Below are 24,922 nucleotides of genomic sequence, written 5' to 3'. Positions count from 1 at the left end.
TGTACTCATATATAATAAATAAATCTTTTTTAAAAAGAGAGAGAAAAAAGAACTATCGGAGAATCTGGACAGGGGCAGAAAGCCAGGTGTAGAAGGTTTTATTTTCAGTCTAGGTGAGATGATGCCTGCCTTTAATCTAGCACTTGGGAGGCAGAGGTGGGGGATCTCTTTGAGTTTGAGGCCAGTATATTCTACATAGAGAGTTCCAGGATAGAAAGACCCTATTTCAAAACAACACCTATCCTATTTTATTTGTATGATGTTCCTTTTTTTGTTTTTTGAGACAGGGTTTCTCTGTAGCCTTGGCTGGCCTAGAACTGACTTTATAGACCAGGCTGGCCTGGAACGCACAGAGAGCCTCTGCACCACCACTACCTGGCTCATGCATGATGTTCTTGAAAAGAAAGTGTTAGAGAAAGACAGAAGAGATTGGTGGTTGTACAGGAGTTGAAGCCAGGAGAGGAGTGGTTGTGATTATTGTCCACCTCAACTGAACAACACAGAGATGAATTCTTGAAAGTCAAGTGTTTGTTTATTCAGAAACGGCAAGGATACTCCTGGTCCCCCATTGCAGCTAAGTTGTGCTATGGTGGGCCATCGGCAGGCATCCAAAGTGGGCAAGGGCAGTCCAGGCCTGGTGGGTTTGCTCAGCGGATAAAGGTGCTGACAACCTAAGTTTTATCCCTGGATCTCACAGAGCAGGAGAGACTTGACTTCTACACACACACACACACACACACACACACACACACACACACACACACACACACACGACGATAAAGACAGGAGCTGTGACCGTGGGTGGAGAGATCTCCTTTTAGGAATGAGTTTCTCTGGAGGTTCTGGTCTTAGTGACCCTTCATAATGGATCCTCCTGTCAGCATATATACATGAGGACCTTGGGGTTTGACGTGGTGTTTCTCTTTTGCCTCAACTCTGACAGAGCACCTGGAGGGTGCTAGTGCTGACAGGAATGTTGTGGGATGACATCCATTCATCCTGTTTAAGATGATGTAGTATGTTATGCAAACCCTCACTATTTAGAGAAACTTTTGGAAGGAAGCAGGGCACCCTTTAATCTAAAAATTATTAATTGGAAATAAAAATTAAGCTCTGCAGCCTACTACGTATGCTGGGAGAAGATGCAGACTCTGTGCCTGCTCTGCTGCTGTGTGTTTGTGCTTCTCCAGCTCACACACAGTAACCAGTCCTATGACGCTACCATGCAGTCTCCAGGACCCTGCAGAGCTCCCTTCTCCTCACACGATCAGAGCCTTCTGTTGGCCATTGGCTTTGAGTCAGTAAGACTTGGAGGAGCCAGTGAGTGCACATATGGTTAGATGGGTAGCCCAGAAGGACAGAGCTGCCAAAGTAGGGGCAGAAAATCGTTGAGCATTGCAGGCTAGTGTCTCCTTATACACACCATCACTGGAGAGGGGGTGTTCTTTGTATAGCTGTCCTTTATGATACAAACTAGGTTAGTTTTAGGATCCCCACCCTCAAGGATAATGAAATCTTAACAGTATTTGTGTAAAGCCTATATATCCAAGCTTCAGAGGGAGAGGCAGGAAGATAAAACGTTCAGGGCCATCCTGGGCTAAGGACTGTGAAGCCAGTCCTTTTCTGAAAGCTAAAAAAAAACCAAGTAGGGGTTGTTGGTATGTTGCTATAGAGTGAGTTCCAAGACAGCTAGAACTACACAGTGAGACTGTCTCAAAAATCACCAAAAGTGGGGTGGGAGCTGAGAGAGGAGGGTTTAGTGTTGGGATGTAATTTATGAGAGAGGGGTGGAGGAAGGAGGGAGAGAGGGAAGGGACGGAGGGACGGACACTGGGAATGTAGACCAGTTGGTAGAGTCTTGGCTAACATGCATGAAACCCTGAGTTCATTCCTCAGCATCAGATAACCCTGGTGTCACACACACACACACACACACACACACACACACACATACACACATACACACACACCCCCCTGTGATGTGCCTAATATTGGGAGATGGAGGAGGGAGATCAGAGGCGCAGGACCATCCTTGGCTGCATAGCAGGTTCTAGGTCACCCTGGGAGTCAGGAGAGTCTGTCTCCAAAAACAGCAGCAACAAAAGTATTAAGAAGAATGCTAGCCTCAGTGGTAGGCCATTTGCAAGTCTGTGTGTTCGGTCATCCTGTATTATAATACATGGTACAGTAGACGTTTATGTAAATTGTTCTATACAGAAGACTGAACCTTCCTTGGCATGTGGTTAGTACAGATCCAGCATATTGATTTGAGTCTGTCTGTCTGTCTGTCTATATTTTTTTCTTTCTTTCTCTTTTTTTTTTTTTTGGATTTGAGTATTTTTTATCCTAGTTTTAGTTGAACACATGGATATGGAGAGCCAATCACATTTGATGCCTTGTTTCAGTCTTTTCTTCCCTACAGCCTACTTCCTGTGTGTGGGAACTATCTGCAGACAGATAGCTGGTAGAAAGTTGAAGCCACCAAGAGCAGGTGTGTTTCTCTGGCAACTTGGAAGTGAGCCTTGACTTTCTTGTTCCCTGTCCAGATGTTTCCTTTAGAGGCAAAGAAACACAAAGATTACATTTAGTTTCTGGGTCTGTGGATAACGTGCCCTGTTGGAAAGAGGCTAGGGGTCAACAAGTAGGGCAGTGTATTCAGTGAGAAGCCCATGCCCTCTCCAGCACGGAATGGCAGGCACGTCAGCTGTGGTTGGCCTCGACTGCTGTGTTATCAGGCAGATGCAGAAGGGTGGCCGTAGCCTCAGTAGAGACTACCTGACCAGCTTCCTCACAGCCTTCTTGCCCCTCTTTACCTTTCCTGGTTCTCTTGGTGACTCCAAACAGGTATATGCCCATGCAGGCACCACGCTGCAAGGGAAGATGTACATCACCTGTGGTCGCAGAGGAGAGGACTACCTGAAAGAGACACACTGCTATGACCCAGGAAGCAACACGTGGCACACTCTAGCCGATGGGCCTGTTCGACGCGCCTGGCACGGCATGGCTGCGCTCCTTGACAAGCTGTTTGTGATTGGAGGCAGCAACAATGATGCCGGCTACAGGAGAGATGTGCACCAGGTGAGCAGGGCCCAGGCCACCCACTTGAGAATGAGCAGAAGTCCAGGGAGTTCCCCGGTCCCCTCTGATTCCATGCATGCATAGCTTCCCCACTATGTGTGTCCTTCATGAGAAGGACATGTGCTAGATTCATTGAACCCATACTAACATAGCCTGAGGACTCATAATGTTGCACATTCCATAGGATGCATACATATGCCCTCCATAGGAGTTTCCCTGGTGCCTTTAGTTGTTATGTTTGCATTAAAAAGCCAGTATACCCAAACCCATATTGTAGACCCTACCAGAATAGAGAAGAATGAGAAGAACTCGTACCCTCTACTTGTATTATTGGTTCTCAGTCCGTCCGTGACTTGCTCATAGCTATTCATAGTCAGAGAGCATCCCAAGCCAAGTGTGGTAGTCCATTCCTGTAACTCTAGCACTCAAAGTCTGAGGCTGGAGGATTGCAAATTTGAGACTAGACTAGGCTACGCAGTGAAATGAAATTAAACAGAATATGCTTTTCTCACCAGCATTTGTCCCTACCTTCCTCCAATTTAACATTTTGCTTCCCCCACTCCACCCCACCCCCACCTGCACGTACACGTGAATTAGAGAAGCTTTCTACTACAGAGTTAATCTACAAATGTCTTTTTACTTTTTATTTGGAGGTGGGGCTTCAGTAAGTTGCCCAGGCTGGCCTTGAACTCACTTTGTAGCCTAGTCAGAGTTCTTTAATCTGGCAATCCTTCATGCTCGTTAGCTGGAAATGCAGGTTCGTGCCAGTGGGCCAGCTTCCTAACTCTGCCTGCCCATGCCCCACTCCGTAGCTCAGCAGTGCTTTGTTTAGGGTCTGAGCTTTACTCCCATTACCTTATGAGGGACACTGGCTCTGAAGAGCTCGTCAGGGACTTTGGATTCTTCCAAGTTCAAGAATTTTAGACCAGACCCCAGACCTTTGGTTTGGAAGGACTGAGAGTGGGCCTGGGTCACCTGGATTGACATTTCCTCCCATGGTGAGGGAGTGACCTGGTGTATAATGTCCTCATTGTTTCTACCGCTGATCCCCGAAGCCTAAGTAACTCGAGTCTCTTCCCATAGTCCTAAGGCCAGCAGGTTCATCTTCAAGCAGCAAGGGCGGGTGGCCCGTCTTCCTATCCCTTCTGTATGCCTCTCTCTTTCTTATTTGGCTACTTACATAATTAAAGCTGTTTCTCCATTCATGATAGGATTGTCTGTTTATAAACTTATAATCAGCTGAAAACAGCCTAGCTCAGATGTACATGTAACCAGGCCGCGATCATAGCTAAGTCCATACAGTACTTTTACATAAGCATAGGACCAGTCTGATTCAGCACACATAAAAGCTGAGCACAGTGATACCTGCTTGTGACCCTAGTACTTGGACAGGCACCTGGGGTTTGCTGGCTAACCCCACCCAAATGTGGAGCCCAGGTCTCAGTGACAGATCCTGTCTCCAAAAAAAAAAACATTCCCAAGAAACATCATATGATGTTGGCCTTTGACCTCTGCACACGTACAGATGCATTTAGCCACCCTAATCCAAGGACTGTCATTACTAAGCAACATTGAGTGCTGTAGGAACTTTCAAGATGGAGTAGCTGGCAAGAGCTACAGCTTACCTTCCCTGCCCAGTATCTCAGAAGAATTGTACTGAGTTAACCAACTCATGAAAAGGCCAAGTCCAAACTGGGAACTGTGGTTTCTATCAAAACTTAGATCAATGTAAAAGCTGAAAAACTGTAAGCAAAAGCTTCCTAAGTCTGAACTGTCTGTTGACTGGCCACAGTGGCTCACTCCTGTGCTCAGAGCAGAGCCAAGTAGGTCTCTGCAAGTTCAAAGCCAACCTGGTCTGCAAAGAGTTTTAGGCCAGCCAGTGTTATGTATCTAGATCCTGTCTCCAAACCAAAACTATGGAGTGGGTCTACCGAGAAAACATACCTCAGAATAACCACCTACATAACCCTATCTGTAAAGTCAATTTTTCCATGTAACGTAACAGTCATTGGTTCCAAAGGTTAGGATTCCTAGGGTAAGGAGTATTATTTTGCCTATTGTAGCTAGAACCTCGATTTGATTGCTTAATGAAGCAGATAAGATTTTTGTTCATTTATTTTTGTTTTGTTTGTTTATGAAACAGGATCTGAATGTGCATCCCAACTTGATGTGTAGACCAGGCTAGCCTTGAACTCACAGGGAACCGCTTGCTTCTGCCTGTCCGGTGAAGAAGTTTTGGTTTGGCTTTTGGTTTTTTGAGACGTGGCTTCTTTGTGTAGCCTTGGCTATCCTGTAACTCACTCGGTAGACCAGGCTGGCCCTGAACTCAGAGATCTCCTGCCTCTGCATCCCAAGTGCTAGGTGGCATGTGCCACCACCACCGGGCTTGAAGAAGAGGTTTAAATGCCTCTTACTACATACTACTAAGTCCCTTTCCTGACATGTGAGACATACGCACTAGCTTTGCCAAACCCTCACCAGCACTGGGCTTTACCAAACCCTCACCAGCACTGGGCTTTACCAAACCCTCACCAGCACTGGGCTTTACCAAACCCTCACCAGCACTGGGCTTTACCAAACCCTCACCAGCACTGGACTTTACCAAACCCTCACCAGCACTGGGCTTTGCCAAACCCTCACCAGCACTGGGCTTTACCAAACCCTCACCAGCACTGGGCTTTATGAGTTCCTTCCCTCCATGGTTGCTGCTTAACAGGGGGCATTTTGGTGTACTTCTTGGATTAGTAATAGATTGAGCATTTTTCTTTTCTTTTTTTTTTTTGTGAAAAGAAATACATCCTTTTATTTATTTATTTATTTATTTATTTATTTTTTATTAACTTGAGTATTTCTTATATACATTTCAAGTGTTATTCCCTTTCCCGGTTTCCGGGCAAACATCCCCCTCCCCCCTCCCTTTCCTTATGGGTGTTCCCCTCCCAACCCTCCCCCCATTGCCGCCCTCCCCCCATAGTCTAGTTCACTGGGGGTTCAGTCTTAGCAGGACCCAGGGCTTCCCCTTCCACTGGTGCTCTTACTAGGATTTGAGCATTTTTCTTAAGTGTTTGTTTACTGCTTTGGCTGTTTATGAAAGAAGTTTGGCGGTCAGCAAGTACCTGCTGCACATACTCCATGAATATGAGTAGGGGTGCTGTAAAGGAAGAAGAGACTGGATCTGGAGATGAGGAGAGGAAGGCACCTTCACTCTTAGGAGCTAAAGGGTAGGGAGGCTAGACAGACTGGGCATCCAGGTGAGGCCTGCTATAGACCTCACTGTGGACAGAAGTGACCTAGGGTGGGCTGGCAGCCTGTCTCAGAATCTCCTGGGTTGACCATGGTCTTGGCTTTGCAGGTGGCTTGCTACAGTTGTACATCTCGTCAGTGGTCATCGGTCTGCCCACTGCCAGCTGGGCATGGTGAGCCTGGCATTGCTGTGCTAGACAACAGGATATATGTGCTGGGCGGCCGCTCTCACAACCGAGGCAGCCGCACAGGCTACGTGCACATCTACGACATGGAGAAAGACTGCTGGGAAGAGGGACCCCAGCTGAACAATTCCATCTCAGGCCTGGCAGCCTGTGTGCTCACCCTGCCCCGCTCTCTGCTCCATGAGCAACCCCGAGGGACTCCCAACCGTAGCCAGGCAGATGCAGACTTTGCCTCTGAGGTGATGAGTGTGTCTGACTGGGAAGAGTTTGACAACTCTAGCGAGGACTAGGGCTCTCCCCAGTGTGTGGGTGTTCAGGAGGGGTAATGGACAGTGAAGGCCATAGAGCTTGGGTTAGAACACCAGGCTCCAGGGGAGGGGCCCTTCCCCAAGCCATCCTGGTTCACCAGCTGCCCTTTTTCACTCTTGTTTCTTCAACTAGCTGGCTGCCAGCATTTGCAAACTCCATGACTGTGAATTATGTTACAAAGAAAAGTGCTGGGGAGGCTATATCTGAGGGAATGACCAGGCCCATTCTCTATAAACTCTGAACTAATGCTATCTATTTGGCCTCTTCTCCTTAGCCTGGTCCCTGACGGGTTAAGTAAGGTCCTTCCTGCAAGAGGTCCTGGGGACAGCACTCCTAGCCACAGCCAAAGTTTGTGGCTCCCCTTCTGTGAACCATGGTCTGTCTGGTGAGCAGCTCCAGCTGCCTGCAGCCAGGGCATTGAGCAGCTGTGGAGTTCTCAAGGTATATGTACTGTTAGAGATAACAGTCCACCTGAAACTGGCCCTAGGGATGAAGAGATACCCTTATGCTCTGTTTCTGACCCAATATTGTTGAAAAATGAAATAAAACATTATGCAAAAGGTGTTGCATCTAATGTGGCTGCAGTCTGGGTTTCTTTCCTCTTAGTGTCTTCGAGTGGCATCTAGGGTTTACAGGTCAGCCACACTGGGCTGTGGGCTTGGCATGGGAAGTGAGGCTCTGCACTATACCAAGGAGTCACTACCCTGCTTCTGACATATGATAAGCTCCTCAGGCTGGAAGAATGTTGGTCACACAGAGACCAGGACCTGCCATACTGAGGTGGCAAATAGTTGCCTGTCTCCCAGTCAGGGCATCTAGAATGTCTGCCCTGTGGCTCACCAGCTCCTGCTGCCTCATATCTACTCTAGCCCCTGGGCAGTCTGCCTTTAGCTGTGGTGCTGAAAGAGTGACCTAGTCCCATCCTCCTCGGGAAACCCAAGATGGTTCACCTCACTGCACGTCTTAAGGCAGAGGCTCTGAGGACTGGCCTGGAATGTGGTCCACTTGTGAGGATGGAAAGGCAATACGCACAGGACAGCAACGTCCTGGTCTATGTCAGGAGTAGGTTTTAGGTACGGGGAGGGGTGGCTGTGTATCATTGGAAACCAAGGCACAGGCCTCGTCGTGGGTATGTATACAGGGAGTCTTCCTACCTTCTGGTTTCCCAAAAGTCTGTCAGGTAACTTGGTTAATCACCTTGGGGGCTGTGTTAGCACAGCAGGGGAAACCTCTATTCACCTTTACTAGCACCTCCCCCACCTTTTGGAAGATGTCTGGCATGGCCTGTGCCCAACATGAATGGACTCAGGGTCCGAGCGTCCAGATGCTTGCTACAAGGTCTTCAGTTACAGAAGCCTACCACAGGCCTCCTGCAAAGAGCGGGCAGCTGGCAGAGTGAGCTCCCAATCTTCCCACTGGTACCCTTTCAAGGAAGGGGAGAATACAGAGTGGTGCACTGGAGGATGGGTGAGGAAAGGAAAGTCACACTCGATCCATGAGTGCAGTGGGCTGGAGGCTTGGAGTTGATGTCCACCAGCATGTGTAACCTCCCTATCAGGATCTGCGGCCCGTGGAGAGACATGACATCACACACAGATGCCTCAGACTGACAAACTCCACCAAAATGTTAACACCTGCCTGAAGTGAGTCACTTCTTTCAAGGGCAGATGGCCACATCTTCCAATGTTATGTGTTCCTACTAAAAATACCATTTTTCAGGTCTTTAGAGTAATTGCTTCATGTGCCAGTCTGCTAGCACTGCTGTTGCCCAAGCCAAACATGGCCAAGGTTTATGGAAGGTTTCTGCTTGGCCAAGGGGTAGGGGGACCCCTAGGCGGTCATGGGTTTCTCTGGTCGTGTACATGGGCTGTGTCTGCACTGCATTCTCAGGACAGCTATCTCAGGCCACATCATAATCCCATGCCTCCTGCCAGCAACCTATAAAGTCTCTGGTATCCCCTAGAGCCTAGTGTCATCAACTCCCAAATCTCAAACTGAACCTTTCCATTTTCCTCTTTTTTTAAAAAAATTTTTTTGAGACAATAAACAAAGAAGACTGTATATAGCCCTGGGTGTATTAGGACTCACTTATAGGTAGGTAGAAGAGGTTGGCCTCAAACTCAAAGATCCTGTCTCCGCCAGCTAAAACATTCAGTCACCGTCCACAGTTATCTCAAGAGTTGAACCTACAAGGCGCAACTTGAATGTTCAGGTAGGAGCCTACCCTAGCTTAGGGAGAGGACAATGGGGTGTATGGGTGACACTGAGGAGCTCATGCAAGGACAATGAGGTCAGGTAGGAGCCTACCCTAGCTTAGGGAGAGGGCAATGGGGTGTATGGGTGACACTGAGGAGCTCATGCAAGGACGATGAGGTCATGTATTTAGGTTGTGCCCTTAATAGACATCCAGCATGGGATGGGTCTATGGGAAGAGGATGGGCCAATGCCATTAGAACGTCGCCCAGCTGAGGTTCCCCCTCAGGTCTATTAAGGTAAGGACTTACAAAGCCCAAATCAAACAATGCAGCTATGGGAACTTCTGCTGCCCACAGCCTTGCCAGCCTCCTTGGGGAGGGCACTGCTGAAGGCAGGGTTGTGCTCACCCTCAGCTTCTCAGAAGTGGTTGGCTTATTTACTTGCTGCTGAGAAGTGTTTGCATTTGTGACCACGAGGGAAGACTGTTCTTTTTCCCACTCCACTTCTCCCCTGCACTACCAGCCTAACCAGGCTGAGAGGGCTGAGGAGAGGCCTGAGGTCCCACCCTCCCATCCAGCCTGCTAATGCCTGTGGCCTTGGGCCTGTCCATTGCTCTGGTTCCTACTCAGTCCTTCAGGCTCCCTTTCCACACCACCTGTCTCCCATACTCAAGGGGCCTTCTGCTGGCTGTGGAAGAAGATGCTGTCTAACTTTCCCCTCAAGTCAAACAAACTCCTCCTTGGTGAACCAGGCTGTCAACAAGGGTGTGTGAACTGCTCAGAGTCTGGAGCAGTCTGCCTCGGGAACCTATACAGCTCCAACTGTTTCCTGTCTGACCTAGGCTGTGGTAACCATAAGTGCCATGTTCTGCTATGCCTGGGTGAAGCCAGTGGTTCGAGGCAGTGATGAAAGAAGTGCTTTACTGACAAGAGGGCCCAGTGGTCTTATCCATAAACTGATGTAGAGACTTGGGGGAAGGATATCTTTAGTCAAGTCCGAGTTGGTGGTAGGATGGACACTGATTCTGCACCTCCTTTGACAGGCTTGCTGATGTCATACTAAGGTCAGACCAAAGGTTCCTGGTAAAGAAAGCTTAGTGATTCCGAAGACTTTTCTTGTTCTACTTACATGATGAAGCTCACTTTGACAGCTGTTTAGGGAGTGAGGTGCTCAGGAAAGAAAAGTGAACAGCAGATTTGGTAGAGACAGAGCAACTTACTTAGTGACCCTGCTTGTCCTTATGTAGTAGGGGTCTCCATTGATTCCTTGATCCCACCCTCTGAACTTCCCCTCTTAGGAGCCAATAAATACATGCCTGGGCACCTAGTTCCTTCCTACCCCTTCATAGGGCTCCTTTAGCTTTCATGTCCAATGTCCCCTTCCCTGTCTTTACCTCTACATTATATTAGACCTTGGCTGTTTCCTTCTGCTCCTACCTCTCCAGTCTTTTTCCTCAGAGAGCTTCTTTCCCTAGCTCTCCAGTTCATTCCCACAGGTCCTTGCCTACATCTTGCATAGTCGTCTCTTGAACACTGCGGGAGATGCCACGGCACACCATCGGACAACTAGAGGGTCTTGGCCCCAGCCGAAGGCCAGTGTGTGACCCAGGGCCTTAGCCTGGACCCCTTCCCCCCCCCCCCCCCCCGGGCCTGGCGGCTCCAGGGCTTCTGGCAAGGAGGAGAAAAGGCGCGGACCAGGACGTCTTCACCGGCTCCCACAGCTCTTTCCTCCGGCAGCGCTCCGCGGGCCTCCACCAAGTTCGCCCCGGAGTTCGTGCGTGGCCAGGTGGGGGCGGGGGCCGAGCAAAGGGGCGGAGGCGCGACCGGAGGGTGGGGTCTGGCGCGCGGGGCGGGCGCTGCCGCCTGGCCGGCCGCGCTGGCCCAGGATCAGGGAGCCGATGTGGAATTTCCTGCCCGGCCCGGCGCCCCTCCTGCCGCCCCCCGCCCGGCCTCGCACTCCGCTTCCGGCCGCTCTTGCCGCGGCCGCACCCGCGCCCACCCGCGCCTGCCCCGCGCCTCATGGAGGGCGCAGGGTCCCGGGGGGCCGGGCCGGCGCGGCGCCAGGGAGCCCGAGGGCCGCCGCTGCTGCTGCTGCTCTGGCTGCTGCCCGGTCTCGCGGCGGCCCAGGACTTGAACCCGCGAGGCCGCAACGTGTGCCGCACGCCCGGGTAGGAGCTGGGCCTGTCCGAGACGTGGGCGCGAAGCGGGCTGGGGGTAGCGGTGCCCCATTTCGTTCCAGGCCATCCAGGATCTCCCTAAACTGGTCACGCGAGCCCCTCGGGCCTGCCTCGCATCCTGGGCTCGGTTCCAGGCCTGGGCTCCTAGGCTGCATCCGAGGGCCGGCTGGACCAGAAATCACCTGAGGGGATGATGAGTGCTGTGGGGAGCCCAGAGGGGTACTATGTGGTGTCCAAAATGTCAGGGAAGAAGAGAAAGGAGCTACTCCCGAAGCCAAGCAAGGACACTCAGAGGGAGGGAACAGCATGTGCATAGGCTCCAGGAACCCGGAGCCTGGAGTGGAGTTTAGAAGGGCGAAGAGCAACCCCTGGGCGAGTTAGGCACTGGGACAGTCGAAACTTGGAAGGACAGATTTGTCTTGGTAGAGTGGGCACAGGGTGGGAGGAGGATGGTGGTGGAAGTGAGCAGGGACAAGCCTACGCTCACGGTGGAGCAGAAACCGGAGTCCTGGAAGACAATGATGGACGCGCGATGGGGAGGACATGGGAACCCCTGTTGGCTCCTTGGGGCAGACATTGGGTGCGCGGTGGTGGGTTTCTCAGAGGATCTTGCTGGGGAAGCCGGTGTGGGACAGGCCCAGCCTGAAAGCAGTGGACCCCGGAGCTCGCGTGGAGGGTGAAGAGCGACGCAGAGTAGGCGCAGAAGCTGAGGGACCTGTTGGCTGATCTGAGCCACGACGCAGTCAAGGCATCTCTGCGCAGAGGCGGGGGAACCCGTGGTGGGGCGCCTCTGCCGGTGCTGGGGAGGCTGTTTTGGGACTCCAGACTAGGGTCCGGGGGGCACGCTGGGTCAAACGGCCCCCCGGGGTGCGAAACGTCAGCTAGGGTTTTGGAAGGTCAAAGTAGACAAGGGGTGGCTAGCTGACCGCGCGGTTTCCGAAATCGGGTTGAGAGGACACAGACCACTCCCGGCCCTGAGCCCCGCCTCGGAGGCGGAGGGGAGGGGGTGGCCCGCCTGGCTAGCCATCTGCTTCGCATCGCCGCCGCCGCCGCCTCGTCCCGGGCCTCCCGGGCCCCAGGAATGCAGCGGCTAAGGCAGGCGGGGCGGTGCCTGGGGAGGGCGGTCAGCCCGCACCAGGCCTACTCCTCTGACGGGCTGGCCGGAGGACTGGGACTCCGGTGGTGGTGGTGGTGGTGGTGGGTCAAGCTGTTTCAAGTTGGAGTTGGGGAGCCCTTGGCCTCCAATATTTCTGCTGGCGACCTCTCTCTGGAGAAGGTCTTGCCTCTGTAGCTCACACCCGCGATGTGTTTTGCCATCACAGTCTGGCAGCAGGCTGCCCCAGCTGTCTGGATCTGAGCAAACACTTGGATTTTCTGGCTCTGTCTCTCTCTACTCTGTAAAATAGGGTTGCAGTGGGCCTCGGCTCTTGGTACTGGAGATGGGGCTGGATGCCCTGACTGTGTGTGAAGAGTTTGTGGGAAGAATGATCGACCTCTGGACTGTGCTCGCCCCGGGTCTGGGCCATCCTTTTGGTTACAATGCATGAGGTCCAGCAGAGATTGGTGCCAGCTGAGCCAGGATGCCAGACCATGCACATACTGCCTCTTGGTGCAAGGACTCTGCAGCAGGGACCAGTGCCCGTCTCACAAGGAGTTATAGAGTTGGGGGTACCTTTTTCTTTAGCGTGATCAGGGAAGACACACCACGATGAACACAGACCTACAGGAGAGGAGGAGATAGTCCTGCAGATAGATATTTGGGGCACAGCTCATCCTACAACCCCTTCCCCTTCTAGAAAACACCTTGGAAGCCCTGAAGGTGTGGGGTTGGGGGGAGCGTACTGAAGAGTTCTCACTGCTCTGAGAATGAGGCCGATTTTCATAGAGGGGACGCCTGACCAGTACCGAGGAGCTTTGAGACTGCAGAAGGTGTGCTAGCTAGGAGGTGGAAGGTGGCCTCTGGAGGTCAGAGCCCAGATTTAATAGAATCTGGAAGAGAAAGCAGGTCGACTTCTCAGTAGATGTGATGTGAGCATGGTCTTGTCTTCCCAGCATGGGAGGACAGGAGCAACCTGAGATGGAGAAGTACAGAGGAGGTTGGTTTTTTGACACTCCTGATTATCCAGAGTTATGGTGTCATCCCCGTGGGCAGTTGCAGTAGCAAGCCTAGTGAGGGAGCAAGCCTCATGGCGTTCCTTACGTGGTGGGGCCTGGTGGAGCTCCTTGAAGAAATGGGTATGGTTAGGGCATGGGAGAGCCAGGTCTGGGGCAAGAGGGGAGATGGATGGCTAGGCACAGACGCCTCCTTGGGTGGATCTTGGAGTGATTGAGGACAGTGACCAGGGACAGGCATGGTGAGTGGGCTCTACAATGGGAAAATGAGCTGCTTGCCACGCAGCAGTGACTGTGGCCCCCAGAGCATCAACCTGTAGCACTACATACTGATGCTTGTGGTCTGATTCCTTGAGGTAGCACTCACTCAGAGAGCAGGGGGTCTGCCTTCGTAAGTTTCTGAGTTTTTTTGTTTTGTTTTGTTTCTGTCTGTTTTGTAATATCTTCTTAACTGAGTTCACCAGGCCTTCTTGGTTTGCCATGATCACTGGGTGATAAGACCTTGCGAGAATGCAAGACTTGTCTTCAGTGAACCCAAATGGACTTTGGTCTGCTTGTAGTGTCAGCTGTTCTCAAAGACATCCTATAGCCTGTTCCTGTTGTTGTAAATTGCCCTGTACAGGCAAGGAACTTAACTTCTCTGAGCTGCAGGTTCCTTAGCTAAAGAGTAGGATCTGAGGCTGCTGAGCTCACTCAGTGGGTCAAGGAACTTGCCACAGAACCTGATGATCTGAGTTCAGTTGCCAGAGCCCTCATGACAGGAGGAGAGAATTGACCTCCACTCTACATGCATAAAGTGGTCTGTACACACACACACACACACACACACACACACACACACACACACACACACAGAGAGAGAGAGAGAGAGAGAGAGAGAGAGAGAGAGAGAGAGGAGAATAAGTGTCTGCTTGTTTAAAGAATGGGACCATGGGTTTGGCAGGAAAGAGCTAAGATATACGGCTTACTGTTTACTGCACAGTTTGCTTTCCAAGCCCTGCTGCTTCACCTATCAAACACCATTGAGTGTGGCCCTAGAACCAGACACCCAACGACAGAACTGTGTACTAGGCTAGCCAGGGAGGACAGGAACCAATGTTTCTGGAGCTCCCAGGAGGCCACCTGCCAAGGGAAACAACCCGACCAAGTGGAAGTGAGAAGAGATAGGTGAGATGAGATAGGCGGATGAACTTGGGTCTTTCTGAGAAGGGATCCCTGGGTCAAGGTGGGTGGGCCAGTGAGGGCAAGAAAACCAGGCCTGTTTCTCCCCCCCTCCCCTGTGGTTTCCAGTTTTAATTGTGGAAAATATGCAAAGCCTGTTCCCTTAGTTTAAAGTTTTATGGGCTCTGTCCCTAGGCCCCAACTTTGATCTGAGGGAGAACCTTACTCTGGCTGGGAAGGGGGCTTTTCAAGGCGGCTGAATCCTATCCACAGTATGACCATTACCCCCAAACTGGTGTGAGCAGCATGGGGGCTTTCCGTTCAGCCTGCCTCCCACCCTCTCTGAGTTCTAGGTTCAGAAGTTGCAGAAAAAGCACACTCATTTTCTCTAGAATGTAAATAGATGCTGCATTCCTGTAAGGCTGAGGCAAAATTTGGGGCCTTCTGAAGTTTCTGTGACTGTTCCCTTTCAGCCTCATCTACCTTAACCATGGACACGACACTGCACCCCAGCTCACCACCACCCCCTTAGTCCCCGGGCCCTCTCCCAGTCTTTGGTTTGAAAGGGTCTTCACAGCTGCTGACTTCCCAGGCTGAAACCCCCTGAAATGCTGCAGTGGGGTACTGTCCCTGGAGCCGAGCTCCAGATTTCCTCCCCAGCAGAGTCCTCTGAAAAAAAAAAAAAAACAAAACAAAACAAAACAAAAACCTGACATTGGATATACATTGTAAGGTCAAAGAAACATAAGCAAAACATTAAATACAAGTAGCTCTTCCACCCTCTCTGCCCCTGGAAGGCACTGGGCTTTCTTATGCCCCATGTGTGGTTCCATAGCCTAGTAGGATCCCCAGGTGCCTGCCTCCAGGGGACACCTCCAGAGGAACTATGCACGGTCTACACTCCTACACTGGGCTCCATCCCATCGGCTCAGGTGCTTTCACCCTAGGTTTTAGCCCCACATGGGTATCCAGGTGCCCCTTGGGACCGCCTGGCAGTGGTGCTGCCACGGCAATGTCACATTTGGATCCCTGACACCCATTTAGCTAGCCCATTGGTCCTAAAGGTCATGAGAGTCGGGTGGCTCTGTACACCGGATTCACTACTGCCCCTTACCGTCTCGCTTTGTCCTATTTCTTACTCTGTGGCTGATGGGTTGGAGGAACTGGAATCCCTGTAGATGACAATTCTTGGAGGCTGGCTCTTTGCCAGGTATGCAGACCAGGAGGTATGCACTTCTCGGGCAGAGACCTGAGCCATTCTCACTCACCGTTAGGCCCCCTCACCTACCTCTGTCTGGCAGGCTTCCTGTAGGAGGTGTCCAACACCTCCCTCAGGCTGGACACCCTGAAGGCTGGGAAGGAGTGTAGGGAGAAGGGTGTCAGGCTCAGACGTCTCTCCTCTGCTTGAAGTTCTCAGGTGCTCACGTGCTGCGCTGGCTGGAGGCAGCTGGGGGATGAGTGTGGGATCGGTGAGTGAGGCATTGTGGGGTCCTGGGCAGGCGGGTCCAGGGCGGAGGTAGTTAAGATCATGTGCTGCAGCTCAGCCCGTCTCGTTTGCAGCGGTGTGTGAAGGCAATTCCACGTGCTCAGAAAATGAGGTGTGCGTGCGGCCAGGCGAGTGCCGCTGCCGACATGGCTACTTCGGTGCCAACTGCGACACTAGTGAGCGTGGGGCGAGATGGGGTTGGGTGCTGGACAGTTTGGCGGGAATCTAGAGAAATAAGGCAGGGAGGCGGATAGGACTGGGTTAACCTTGGGAGCTGGGTATGGTGGAGCTGAGGATGGGATGTATCAAGCTAACGACTAAACCTCTCACCTGGTTCTTGCAGAGTGCCCGCGCCAGTTCTGGGGCCCCGACTGCAAGGAGAGGTGCAGTTGCCATCCGCACGGACAGTGCGAGGACGTGACCGGACAGTGTACGTGTCACGCGCGCCGCTGGGGTGCGCGCTGCGAGCATGCTTGCCAGTGCCAGCATGGCACGTGCCACCCGCGGAGCGGCGCGTGCCGGTGCGAGCCGGGCTGGTGGGGTGCACAATGCGCTAGCGCCTGCTACTGCAGCGCTACTTCGCGCTGCGATCCACAGACAGGCGCCTGCCTGTGCCACGCAGGCTGGTGGGGCCGCAGCTGCAACAACCAGTGCTCCTGCAACTCGTCGCCCTGCGAGCAGCAGAGCGGCCGCTGCCAGTGTCGCGAGCGCACGTTCGGCGCGCGCTGTGATCGCTATTGCCAGTGCTTCCGCGGTCGCTGCCACCCGGTGGACGGCACGTGCGCCTGCGACCCGGGCTACCGGGGCAAGTATTGTCGTGAGCCATGCCCCGCTGGCTTCTACGGCCTCGGGTGTCGCCGTCGGTAAGCGTTACGGGCTGGTGGCGGGAAGGCGGAAGGGCGAAGCGGAGCTCCATCCGGCCCAGCTTCCTGACCCTTCCGTAGGTGTGGCCAATGCAAAGGCCAGCAGCCGTGCACAGTAGTCGAAGGCCGCTGTCTGACGTGCGAACCCGGCTGGAACGGAACCAAATGTGACCAACCCTGCGCCACTGGTTTTTATGGCGAGGGTTGTGGCCACCGCTGTCCACCCTGCCGCGATGGGCATGCCTGCAACCATGTCACCGGCAAGTGTACGCACTGCAATGCGGGCTGGATCGGCGACCGGTGAGCAGCCCGTGCCAGCTTCGGCCCAGGCCACCGCCTTTCTAGGCTTGGCTCCCATGCAGTTTTCGCACGGTGGGCTCTGTAGGCCTCGTGGCCTTTGGGCCTTTGGCTTACATTTCAGCTCATGACTCCTCTCTTGATACCAAGGTGCGAGACTAAGTGCAGTAATGGCACTTACGGTGAGGACTGTGCCTTCGTGTGTTCTGACTGCGGCAGCGGCCACTGTGACTTCCAGTCCGGGCGCTGCCTTTGCAGCCCTGGTGTTCACGGACCTCAGTGAGTGGGGGACCTGGAGAGGGGTAGGGAATATGTACCCGACACTGGGACCTCCAGATACACCCCAGGGACCCTGCAGTAGGGAGTGTCAGCAAACACCTTGATTTGGAGCCTGCCCTCTAACCAAGTGGCATCCTTATGTGACATGGATATGGTATAGAGCGAGTCAGTAGTCTGGACTGGGATCTCCATTTTCCACTCACACAATAATCAGCCCCTTGTGGTCACGCTTCATCTTTCAGACCCCTCTCCTGTAGAAAGCACACACACACACTTCTAAACTGAGATTGTCAAGTGAGTGCCTGCCTGCAGGTGGGGGTGGGCTTCAGTCTTAGAGGATCGAGTCAGAGCCTTGGTTAGAGCGTCCGGACCAGCCGGCAATGGCGGCCAGGGCGGGGAAAGGAGGCATTCTGGACTCCCAAACTTTGCAGCTGTAATGTAACTTGCCCGGCCGGGCTCCATGGTGTGGACTGCGCCCAGGCCTGCAGCTGTCACGAGGAATCATGCGACCCGGTCACCGGGGCCTGCCACCTGGGTGAGTGGGTGAAGAACGTCGGGCCAGGGAATGAAGTGGGGTGCGTGATCCTGCGCTGAGCCGCTGCTCCCCACAGAGACCAATCAGCGCAAAGGTGTGATGGGCGCCGGCGCGCTGCTCACGCTGCTCCTCGGCCTGCTGCTCTCGCTGCTCGGTTGTTGCTGTGCCTGCCGGGGCAAGGACTCGGCGCGCCGGTGAGGCCCCAAGGCAGCCCCCCACCCACCGCTTGGTTTAGGTAGCCCGCTCTGTGTGACTGGGTGTGCTTCTTGAACCCAGACCCCACTCCTGAGGCAGGGCCCAGTCCTTTATTTCTTCAGGGTCTCCTCTTTCTGTTCCCACCCAATTTGAACCGCCCCGCCCAGTCCCGCCCCGCCCCTTCGCTCAGGCCCCGCCCCCGCAGGGAGCTCACCCTCGGAAGGAAGAAGGCACCTCAACGCTTTTGTGGAAGCTTCAGCCGCATCAGCATGAAGCTACCCCGAATCCCGCTTCGCAGGCAGAAGCTGCCCAAAGTCGTAGGTAAGAATGTGGGCTCTGGGACTCAGGGGAAACACATTACAAAAGGCTTCTAGAAAATGGTGTACAGAGGCTCAATGCAGAAGTGAGGGACTTTTGAGTTTTAATGTGGGGGGGGGGTGGAGAGGTGCGCCTGAAAGAAGGGAGGATGTTGCTAGGGGATGAGACTGTAGGGCAAGGAAGTTCCAGAGGTGTGGGCAGATGTTAGGGGGTATGCAGGAGGCATGAGGACACATGAGTCATTGCCTGGCAGGCCACCTGACCTCAGGTCAGGTCTCTCTACATTGAGATGCAGAACTGCAGGGGAACTAGTGGCAGTGTGTGTGTGTGTGTGTGTGTGTGTGTGTAGCACACCAAGAGTTTGGTTGGTTCCCAGCAGTTACTAGAGCCCTTCCTAGAAAAGGAAGGGCTGGTCCCCATGCCCCTTTGAGTCTTTTTTTAAAAAATATTTTATTATATAGGAGTACACTGTAGCTGTCTTCAGACACACCAGAAGAGGGCATCAGATCTCATTACAGATGGCTGTGAGCCACCATGTGGTTGCTGGGATTTGAACTCAGGACCTCTGGAAGAGCAGTCGGTGCTCTTAACCACTGAGCCATCCCTCCAGCCCCCTTTGAGTCTTTAGTAGATGTTCCATGTGATGACAGGAGAGGGGGTGGTGCCTCCCTTTAGACAACTTCTTTCTGAAGCTTGGTGGGGTCGTTAAGTCTCTTAGGAGGTAAAGGAGCCACATGACTCCTAGGAGCAGAAGTGCAAGGGCTGCTGGGAAAGCCAGAGCCTAGCAGCAGTCTTTCTCCTGAACAACCGAATTCAGAAGCTCTCCAGGGTTCCCTGAGTCTCTATGTCTTTCCTTAACACGTAGTCTACTCTTTCGGCTCCCTAGCTGACTGCATTTGGCTTGTACTTTTTCCTTATTTTAAAAATACCTTTTGGGGCTGGGGATTTAGCTCAGCGGTAGAGCGCTTGCCTAGGAAGCGCAAGGCCCTGGGTTCGGTCCCCAGCTCCGAAAAAAAAGAAAAAAAAAAAAGCCTTTAAAGACTGTTACTCATTTTGCGTGTATGGGTGTTTTGCCTTCATGTATGTGTGCATCACTTGTGTGTCTGTGGGAGTTACCAATGGTTGTACGCTACCATGAGGGTTCTGGGAATCGAATCCAGAACTTCTGGAAGAACAGCCAGTGTCCTTAACCATTTCTCCAGTTCTTTGTTTGGTGTTTGAGACAGGGTCTCATCCTGTAGGCCAGGCTGTCACGAACTCAGCTGAGTAGCCTAGGCTAGCCTCAAGCTAACGCTGATGCACCTTCCTCAGGCTTTCAAGTTCTTGGGTTACAGGCCCGTACTTCCTTATCCTACTTCCTTCATACTTCCCTTTTCTGGGTTTCCTTGCTACCCATTCTTCAGCCCTGGTCTAATGTGACTCTGTTGAGTGTCATGTCCCACCTTCAGTCTTCTGGAGGGGGCTGGTCATGACCACTTCATTCGTGGTTAGCGAATTAAGAGTACAGACTGGGAAAAGGCGAGGTCCCTCGCACCCTGCCTCACTTATTTTCCCCTCCAGTGGCCCATCATGACTTAGACAACACGCTCAACTGCAGTTTCCTGGAACCACCTTCAGGGCTGGAGCAGCCCTCTCCATCATGGTCCTCCAGGGCCTCCTTCTCATCATTTGACACCACAGATGAAGGCCCTGTGTACTGTGTGCCCCACGAGGGTGAGTGTGACGCTGCATAGATGTCCCTCTAGCACAACGGAATGGTCTTGCTGTCTATGTTGGAGGTCCATGGGGATTAGGGCACCAAGAAGCTAAGAACTAGGAGTTGTTGGTCTCAGCTGCAAAGCTGAGATTCTGTGGGGTAAGTCATGGAGGGATAGGTAGCTCCCTTGTAACTGGTCAGCCATACTAACTTCTGGGGCTAGATCTAGATAAGGGCAGAGGAGACAGGAAGAATATAAGGTAGAGGGAAAGAAATGGCCTGTCCTACTTTGGTGCCACTAGGTGACTTTGGGCAAGTGACTGATGCTTCAACATCAGAAAAATTAAGTCTTAAAGGGCATAAATCCGCTTAAAGTCGACAATTGTGACCCCTGAGAGTGGGGTGTGGTGGGGTACAAAATCTAGAGCCTGAGCCCCGGAAAAAAAAATCCCTCATTCCCCAGCAGTAAGCCCACACCCTGGGGAATCCCACTAAGTTTGTGGTAATCCTGTGAATGTACCAGGTATGCCTGAATGACAGAGACAACTGGGCTCTGGCAGAGGAGAAAGGGTCACTCGTGGGGGTTGGCTCCACCAGTGCTATTAGATGTTGAGATTAGTTTCTTGTCCTACCCTTGTTAGAGGCGACTGCTGAGAACCGAGACCCAGAAGCTTCTGCCTCTCTCACTGAGGTGCCCGCTGTGTCCCTAGCGCCCATGGGCACTTCGGTGCCCGGGGATGAGGCAGCAGCCCTCCCTGCATCCTCAGACAGCGAGCGCTCAGCATCAAGCGTGGAGGGGCCGGGCGGGGCGCTGTACGCGCGTGTGGCCCGGCGCGAGGCCCGGCCGGCCCGGACCCGATGTGAGGCTGGGGGCTTGTCACTGTCCCCATCGCCCGAGCGCAGGAAGCCACCGCCACCCGACCCTGCCACCAAGCCTAAGGTGTCCTGGATCCACGGCAAGCAAGGCGCCGTGGCCGCTGCACCTTCGCCGCCGCCCGCAGGCCGCAAGGCTGCGCCGAGCCCTAGCGGGAGGAAACGGACCCCCAGCAACATGTCGGTGCAGCCCCCGGGCCTGACCGAAGAAGCCACCGGCCCGGCCTCACCCACGCCACCCCGCGCCCGAGCGCGCGGCCGCGGCCCGGGTCTCTTGGAGCCCACGGACGCGGGAGGTCCCCCGCGCAGTGCGCCCGAGGCCGCCTCTATGCTGGCAGCCGAGCTGCGCGACAAGACTCGCAGCCTGGGTCGCGCCGAGAAGCCGCCGCCGCCTCAGAAGGCCAAGCGCTCCGTGCTCCCGGCGTCGACCGCCCGCGCGGCTTCGGCGTCCGAAGCCTCGGCGTCTGAGAAGGTGGCAGCCAGCGCACCTGAGCCCGAGACACCTCGGAAGAAGACCCCCATCCAGAAACCGCCTCGAAAGAAGAGCAGGGAGGCTGCGGGGGAGCCGAGCAGGGCGGGCGCGGCCCCCGGAGCTTCCTAGGCTCGCAGCCCCAGGAGCCACTGCGTTTCTCACCGTCGTTTCCCCGCGCAGTCGCAGCGAAGGCATTTCATTGGCCCGAGCGCCCAGTGCCCGCTCGAGCCTGTGTCTGATTGGCTTAGGCTCCAGCAGCCTCCACGTGGTTGGATCTGCCCTTGGGCCTCGCAGACACTTAGCTGGCTACCCGCTCCCACTAGCAAACTTGTGGAGCTTTTTTAGTAATCTGCGTCTCCTTGGCCATAGCTTGAGGAGTCTACAGACTTCTTACTGGCCAAGAAGAGTGTTCTTGCCTGGGCCACCTTGTCATTGGCCGATGCCAGCAGCGCTTCTGCTTCTTGGCTGCCTCTCATTTGCCAAGGCCTGGTGCCTATGGCTGTAGGGTCTTTTTCTTTGTAGATAGTCAGAGGTTGCTTCCATTAACTGGGCTCCCCAGTATCTGGTTGACCCAAACCTGGGGAGCAGAGCTGGTTTCTGCTCCTCAGGGGGCTCAGCCATGTTGGCTTGTCCCCTTCCCACTCACTCATGCCAGCCCTGGTCCCTCAGCCATCGAGCTGGTTTTGATGGCTTCCTATCACCCCACGAGGGAACCCCAGGGGCTACTCTGGTGGCCGTAGATGTATTTATAGGCCCCGGGCAGGGCTTCTCCCTTCCCATCTGAGGCCTTCAGGATGGGCTCCTCCTAGCAGGCCAAAGCTTTCTTTAATAAAATGCTTCTCCCCACTCCCAGTGCTCTAATTACTTCCTGCTGGAGGTTGTGGAGCACAGATGACCTCTTATGGAACCTGTATGCAGCATCTTCTGGACTCCTGCAGTTAAATGGAACCTTGGAGTTCCCCCGGTGCGGGTCTCCAGGAACGACACGAAAATATGCCAATTCCGCCAGTCCTGAACTACCGCTTGGAAGAAAAGGGATCTGTGCTGGGGGGATCCAGAAGTCAGAACTGTTTCTGGTGAGACAGAGGTGAGGGCAAGGGACACTGTGCAGTGCGCCCAGACTCCAGCCAGGCCTCACAAAGCAGCCTGTCCCTGCTTGCTCCCATAGGTGCCTTGTCCTGAATGAAAACCTCCCTACCTCATCTCCACGTGCTCCAGCAGGGGAAGAAAGGGAAGGTAGCCTGCTTGGCCTTCTCTGGAGCCATTTGTCTGCCCCCATCCCACCCTAGCACCTTTACGTCTCCCGGCAGGCTCCTAACGGCCTTTCTGAGCCTTGGACCTCTGGTCTTCAGGGATCCTACTGGCCTTAGTTTCTGAAAGCCATCTGTCTTGGTTCCTTCTAGCCCCCTACCTCCAGCAGACTCTCTTCCTGTCTCTAGTATCTTTTTTGTTGTTAGGACAGGGTATGAACTTAAACTTCTGCCCCAGCTTTCCAAGTGGGAAGCCATGTGGATGCTGGGTATCCAATTTAAAAAAAAACCAAAACAACAACAACAAAAATGCTCCTATCTTCAGAGCCAACTCTCCGGCACTTTCTCCTATCTGCTTATGCCCAGTTTAAATTTTCATTCTGTCAACAGCTTCCTAGCTTCAAGTATCATCCATGTTGGCAGCTCCCGGGGCCTCTTTTTGGCCAGGCCCTTGTTCTCTGGCCACATAGTACTCTGAGGTCAGCTTTGGTCCCATACAGGGATTCAGCCACCAGAGGGGAGACAGCGTCCAGAGCAGCTGATGGATACAGTGCCCTAAGCTGGCCTGGCTGGGCAGCTTGTGGTTGGCAGCCCTGTTGTCTCTGTGCCAGATGCTTCCCTCGGCCAGGCAGGCACCTTCCTGCTGTGCTCTTGTGGTTTGATTGGCCTTGGATCCATCGAGGCACTAAGTCATACTAGCTGCCAGGGCTGACGTCAGGCGCAGCGCCAGGCAGAAAGGGGCAGAGGCAGGACAGTCAGTGTCGTGTGGAACATTGTTTGGCCCCACTCTTACTCATTCTGTGTCCCTACCAAGCCGTCCTGCCACAATGGCCTCTCACTCAGTTCCTTATTCCACACCTCCATTTCCTTAGTCTGCACTGGTATGATTTGGGCAGTTCAGGAATGTCTCGGTGCTGGCCTGGGGCCTTTCCTCCCACTGTCCAGGAAACCTGACCTGCAGGAGCCTCTCTGTGGGCCTCTCCTGGACAGAGACCAGTGCTTCCCATCATCCGCCAGTCCTGCTGCCTGTCCCCTAGGAGAGTTCCCCTTAAATGTCTTTCACCACCCAGTATTCCCCACCCCCTCTGGGCTTGCACTAGTGCCAGCTCTCGGGGCAGGCGCCACAAAAGGGAACCACGACTGCTGGAACCTCGGTTGCCATGGGGACGGGGACCACAGAGCTCACATCTGGTAGTAATTGAGGAGGAAAAATTATGAGTGGTGGAAAACGCAAATATTTTTTTGTAGCACAGAGCACAAAGGAATGTGGGGACTGGAGAGGGGCCTGGGCTCCGTCTGGTTTCCAGCAGGATGTAGCACACATCACTCAGAGAGGCCAGGCTGTGCCAGACAGCTCATACATGCACACACACCAGCAGTTTCTGTCTTGTGGTACACATACCTTTGCCACTAGATGCATGGAAATACCAACACAGTGCAACACACACGAATGTGCAACAAACCAGAGTAACTCAGAAACACAGAACAAACACGTGGCCGTGTGTGCCCTATGTAACTGCATCCAAATTAAAAGAGACAAATACTCATGGCTCCAGAACTCCCTGGGACACACAGAGGCACCCAGACACACCATCTGCTAGAAATGGACCTTCATGTCCAGTACAAATGGGCAGCAGCACGGTGCATGCAGACCAAGGGACACAGACTGTGCCACACACATGTCTAGACAGCCATAGTCATGCAGAGAGGACTGCCAGCCCTCAGAATACACAAACGAAGGGCAGGGAATACACAGCAAATCCAACAGACATGGGAACACAAGACACCCTACAGCACATGGGCTTCAGGCATGGTGAAGAATCAGACCATACCCTGTGAATCACATGGGCCACCTGGTGCGTGGAAACTGAATTCCTTGAAGCATGCCTACACATAATTCATGGTGCAATGAAAACAGAGGCAAGTTCTGATCCCACACACATAGCCACTACACACAGAAACAGGCAACAAACATGCCACACACTCACCAAACATGTTCTCTGTAACACATACCTCTCTGTACTAGACAAAATGTCAACACGTACCCAGCACTTCACCACACTCAGGAGCCTGCATTTCAACCTGTCACACCGACACCACGGTCACCTGACAAAAACATTGAGAGACACCCCTCTGCTATCTCTGAAACACACAGCAGACACAGACACAGTGACATGATCTGTAACAACCACACATTC

The 24,922-nt window shown here is 53.3% G+C and overlaps 2 protein-coding genes across 8 annotated transcripts in view; both read left to right on the top strand.

The window, feature by feature from the left end:
- Klhl22 (kelch-like family member 22) overlaps nucleotides 1–7,389 on the top strand; it is a 40,912-nt gene extending 33,523 nt beyond the window's left edge. For 2 of the 5 annotated variants that reach the window (XM_063270457.1, XM_006248700.5), the window contains exons 6-8: nucleotides 2,845–3,078; nucleotides 6,431–6,745; nucleotides 7,090–7,389. In XM_063270457.1, coding sequence (XP_063126527.1) covers nucleotides 2,845–3,078; nucleotides 6,431–6,745; nucleotides 7,090–7,101 — 561 coding nt within the window. In that variant the 3' untranslated portion in view covers nucleotides 7,102–7,389. Of the gene's footprint in view, nucleotides 1–2,844; nucleotides 3,079–6,430 lie in introns of all 5 variants that reach the window. The other 3 variants (XM_006248699.5, XM_063270458.1, NM_001107079.1) reach the window with 2 other exon arrangements.
- Nucleotides 7,390–10,870: 3,481 nt separating this feature from the next.
- Nucleotides 10,871–22,320, top strand: Scarf2 (scavenger receptor class F, member 2). 3 transcript variants are annotated; one of them, XM_039088079.2, is made up of 12 exons: nucleotides 10,871–11,178; nucleotides 15,871–15,929; nucleotides 16,021–16,122; nucleotides 16,290–16,376; nucleotides 16,569–16,809; nucleotides 16,891–17,109; nucleotides 17,257–17,385; nucleotides 17,817–17,920; nucleotides 17,997–18,114; nucleotides 18,306–18,436; nucleotides 19,994–20,146; nucleotides 20,771–22,320. In XM_039088079.2, the coding sequence occupies exons 1-12, from the start codon at nucleotides 11,030–11,032 to the stop codon at nucleotides 21,601–21,603; spliced, it is 2,325 nt and encodes a 774-aa protein (XP_038944007.1). In that variant the 5' UTR covers nucleotides 10,871–11,029; the 3' UTR covers nucleotides 21,604–22,320. The 3 variants fall into 3 exon arrangements, with proteins under 3 accessions (XP_038944007.1, XP_038944006.1, NP_001099334.1); XM_039088078.2 differs by having other exon boundaries at nucleotides 10,872–11,178; nucleotides 16,290–16,809; NM_001105864.1 differs by having other exon boundaries at nucleotides 10,931–11,178; nucleotides 16,290–16,809; nucleotides 18,321–18,436; nucleotides 20,771–22,314.
- Nucleotides 22,321–24,922: the final 2,602 nt, after the last annotated feature.

The sequence above is a fragment of the Rattus norvegicus genome, chromosome 11, assembly GCF_036323735.1.
Source record: "Rattus norvegicus strain BN/NHsdMcwi chromosome 11, GRCr8, whole genome shotgun sequence".
Classification (NCBI taxonomy): Eukaryota; Metazoa; Chordata; class Mammalia; order Rodentia; family Muridae; genus Rattus; species Rattus norvegicus.
This window is presented reverse-complemented; position numbering and strand designations above follow the sequence as displayed.

Coding starts and splice junctions, on each gene's coding strand:
- Scarf2 (XM_039088078.2), top strand. CDS start 11,030: ATGGAGGGCGCAGGGTCCCGGGGGGCCGGGCCGGCGCGGCGCCAGGGA. Junction 17,921..17,996: donor CACCGGGGCCTGCCACCTGG/GTGAGTGGGTGA, acceptor TGCTCCCCACAG/AGACCAATCAGCGCAAAGGT. Junction 20,147..20,770: donor GTACTGTGTGCCCCACGAGG/GTGAGTGTGACG, acceptor TACCCTTGTTAG/AGGCGACTGCTGAGAACCGA.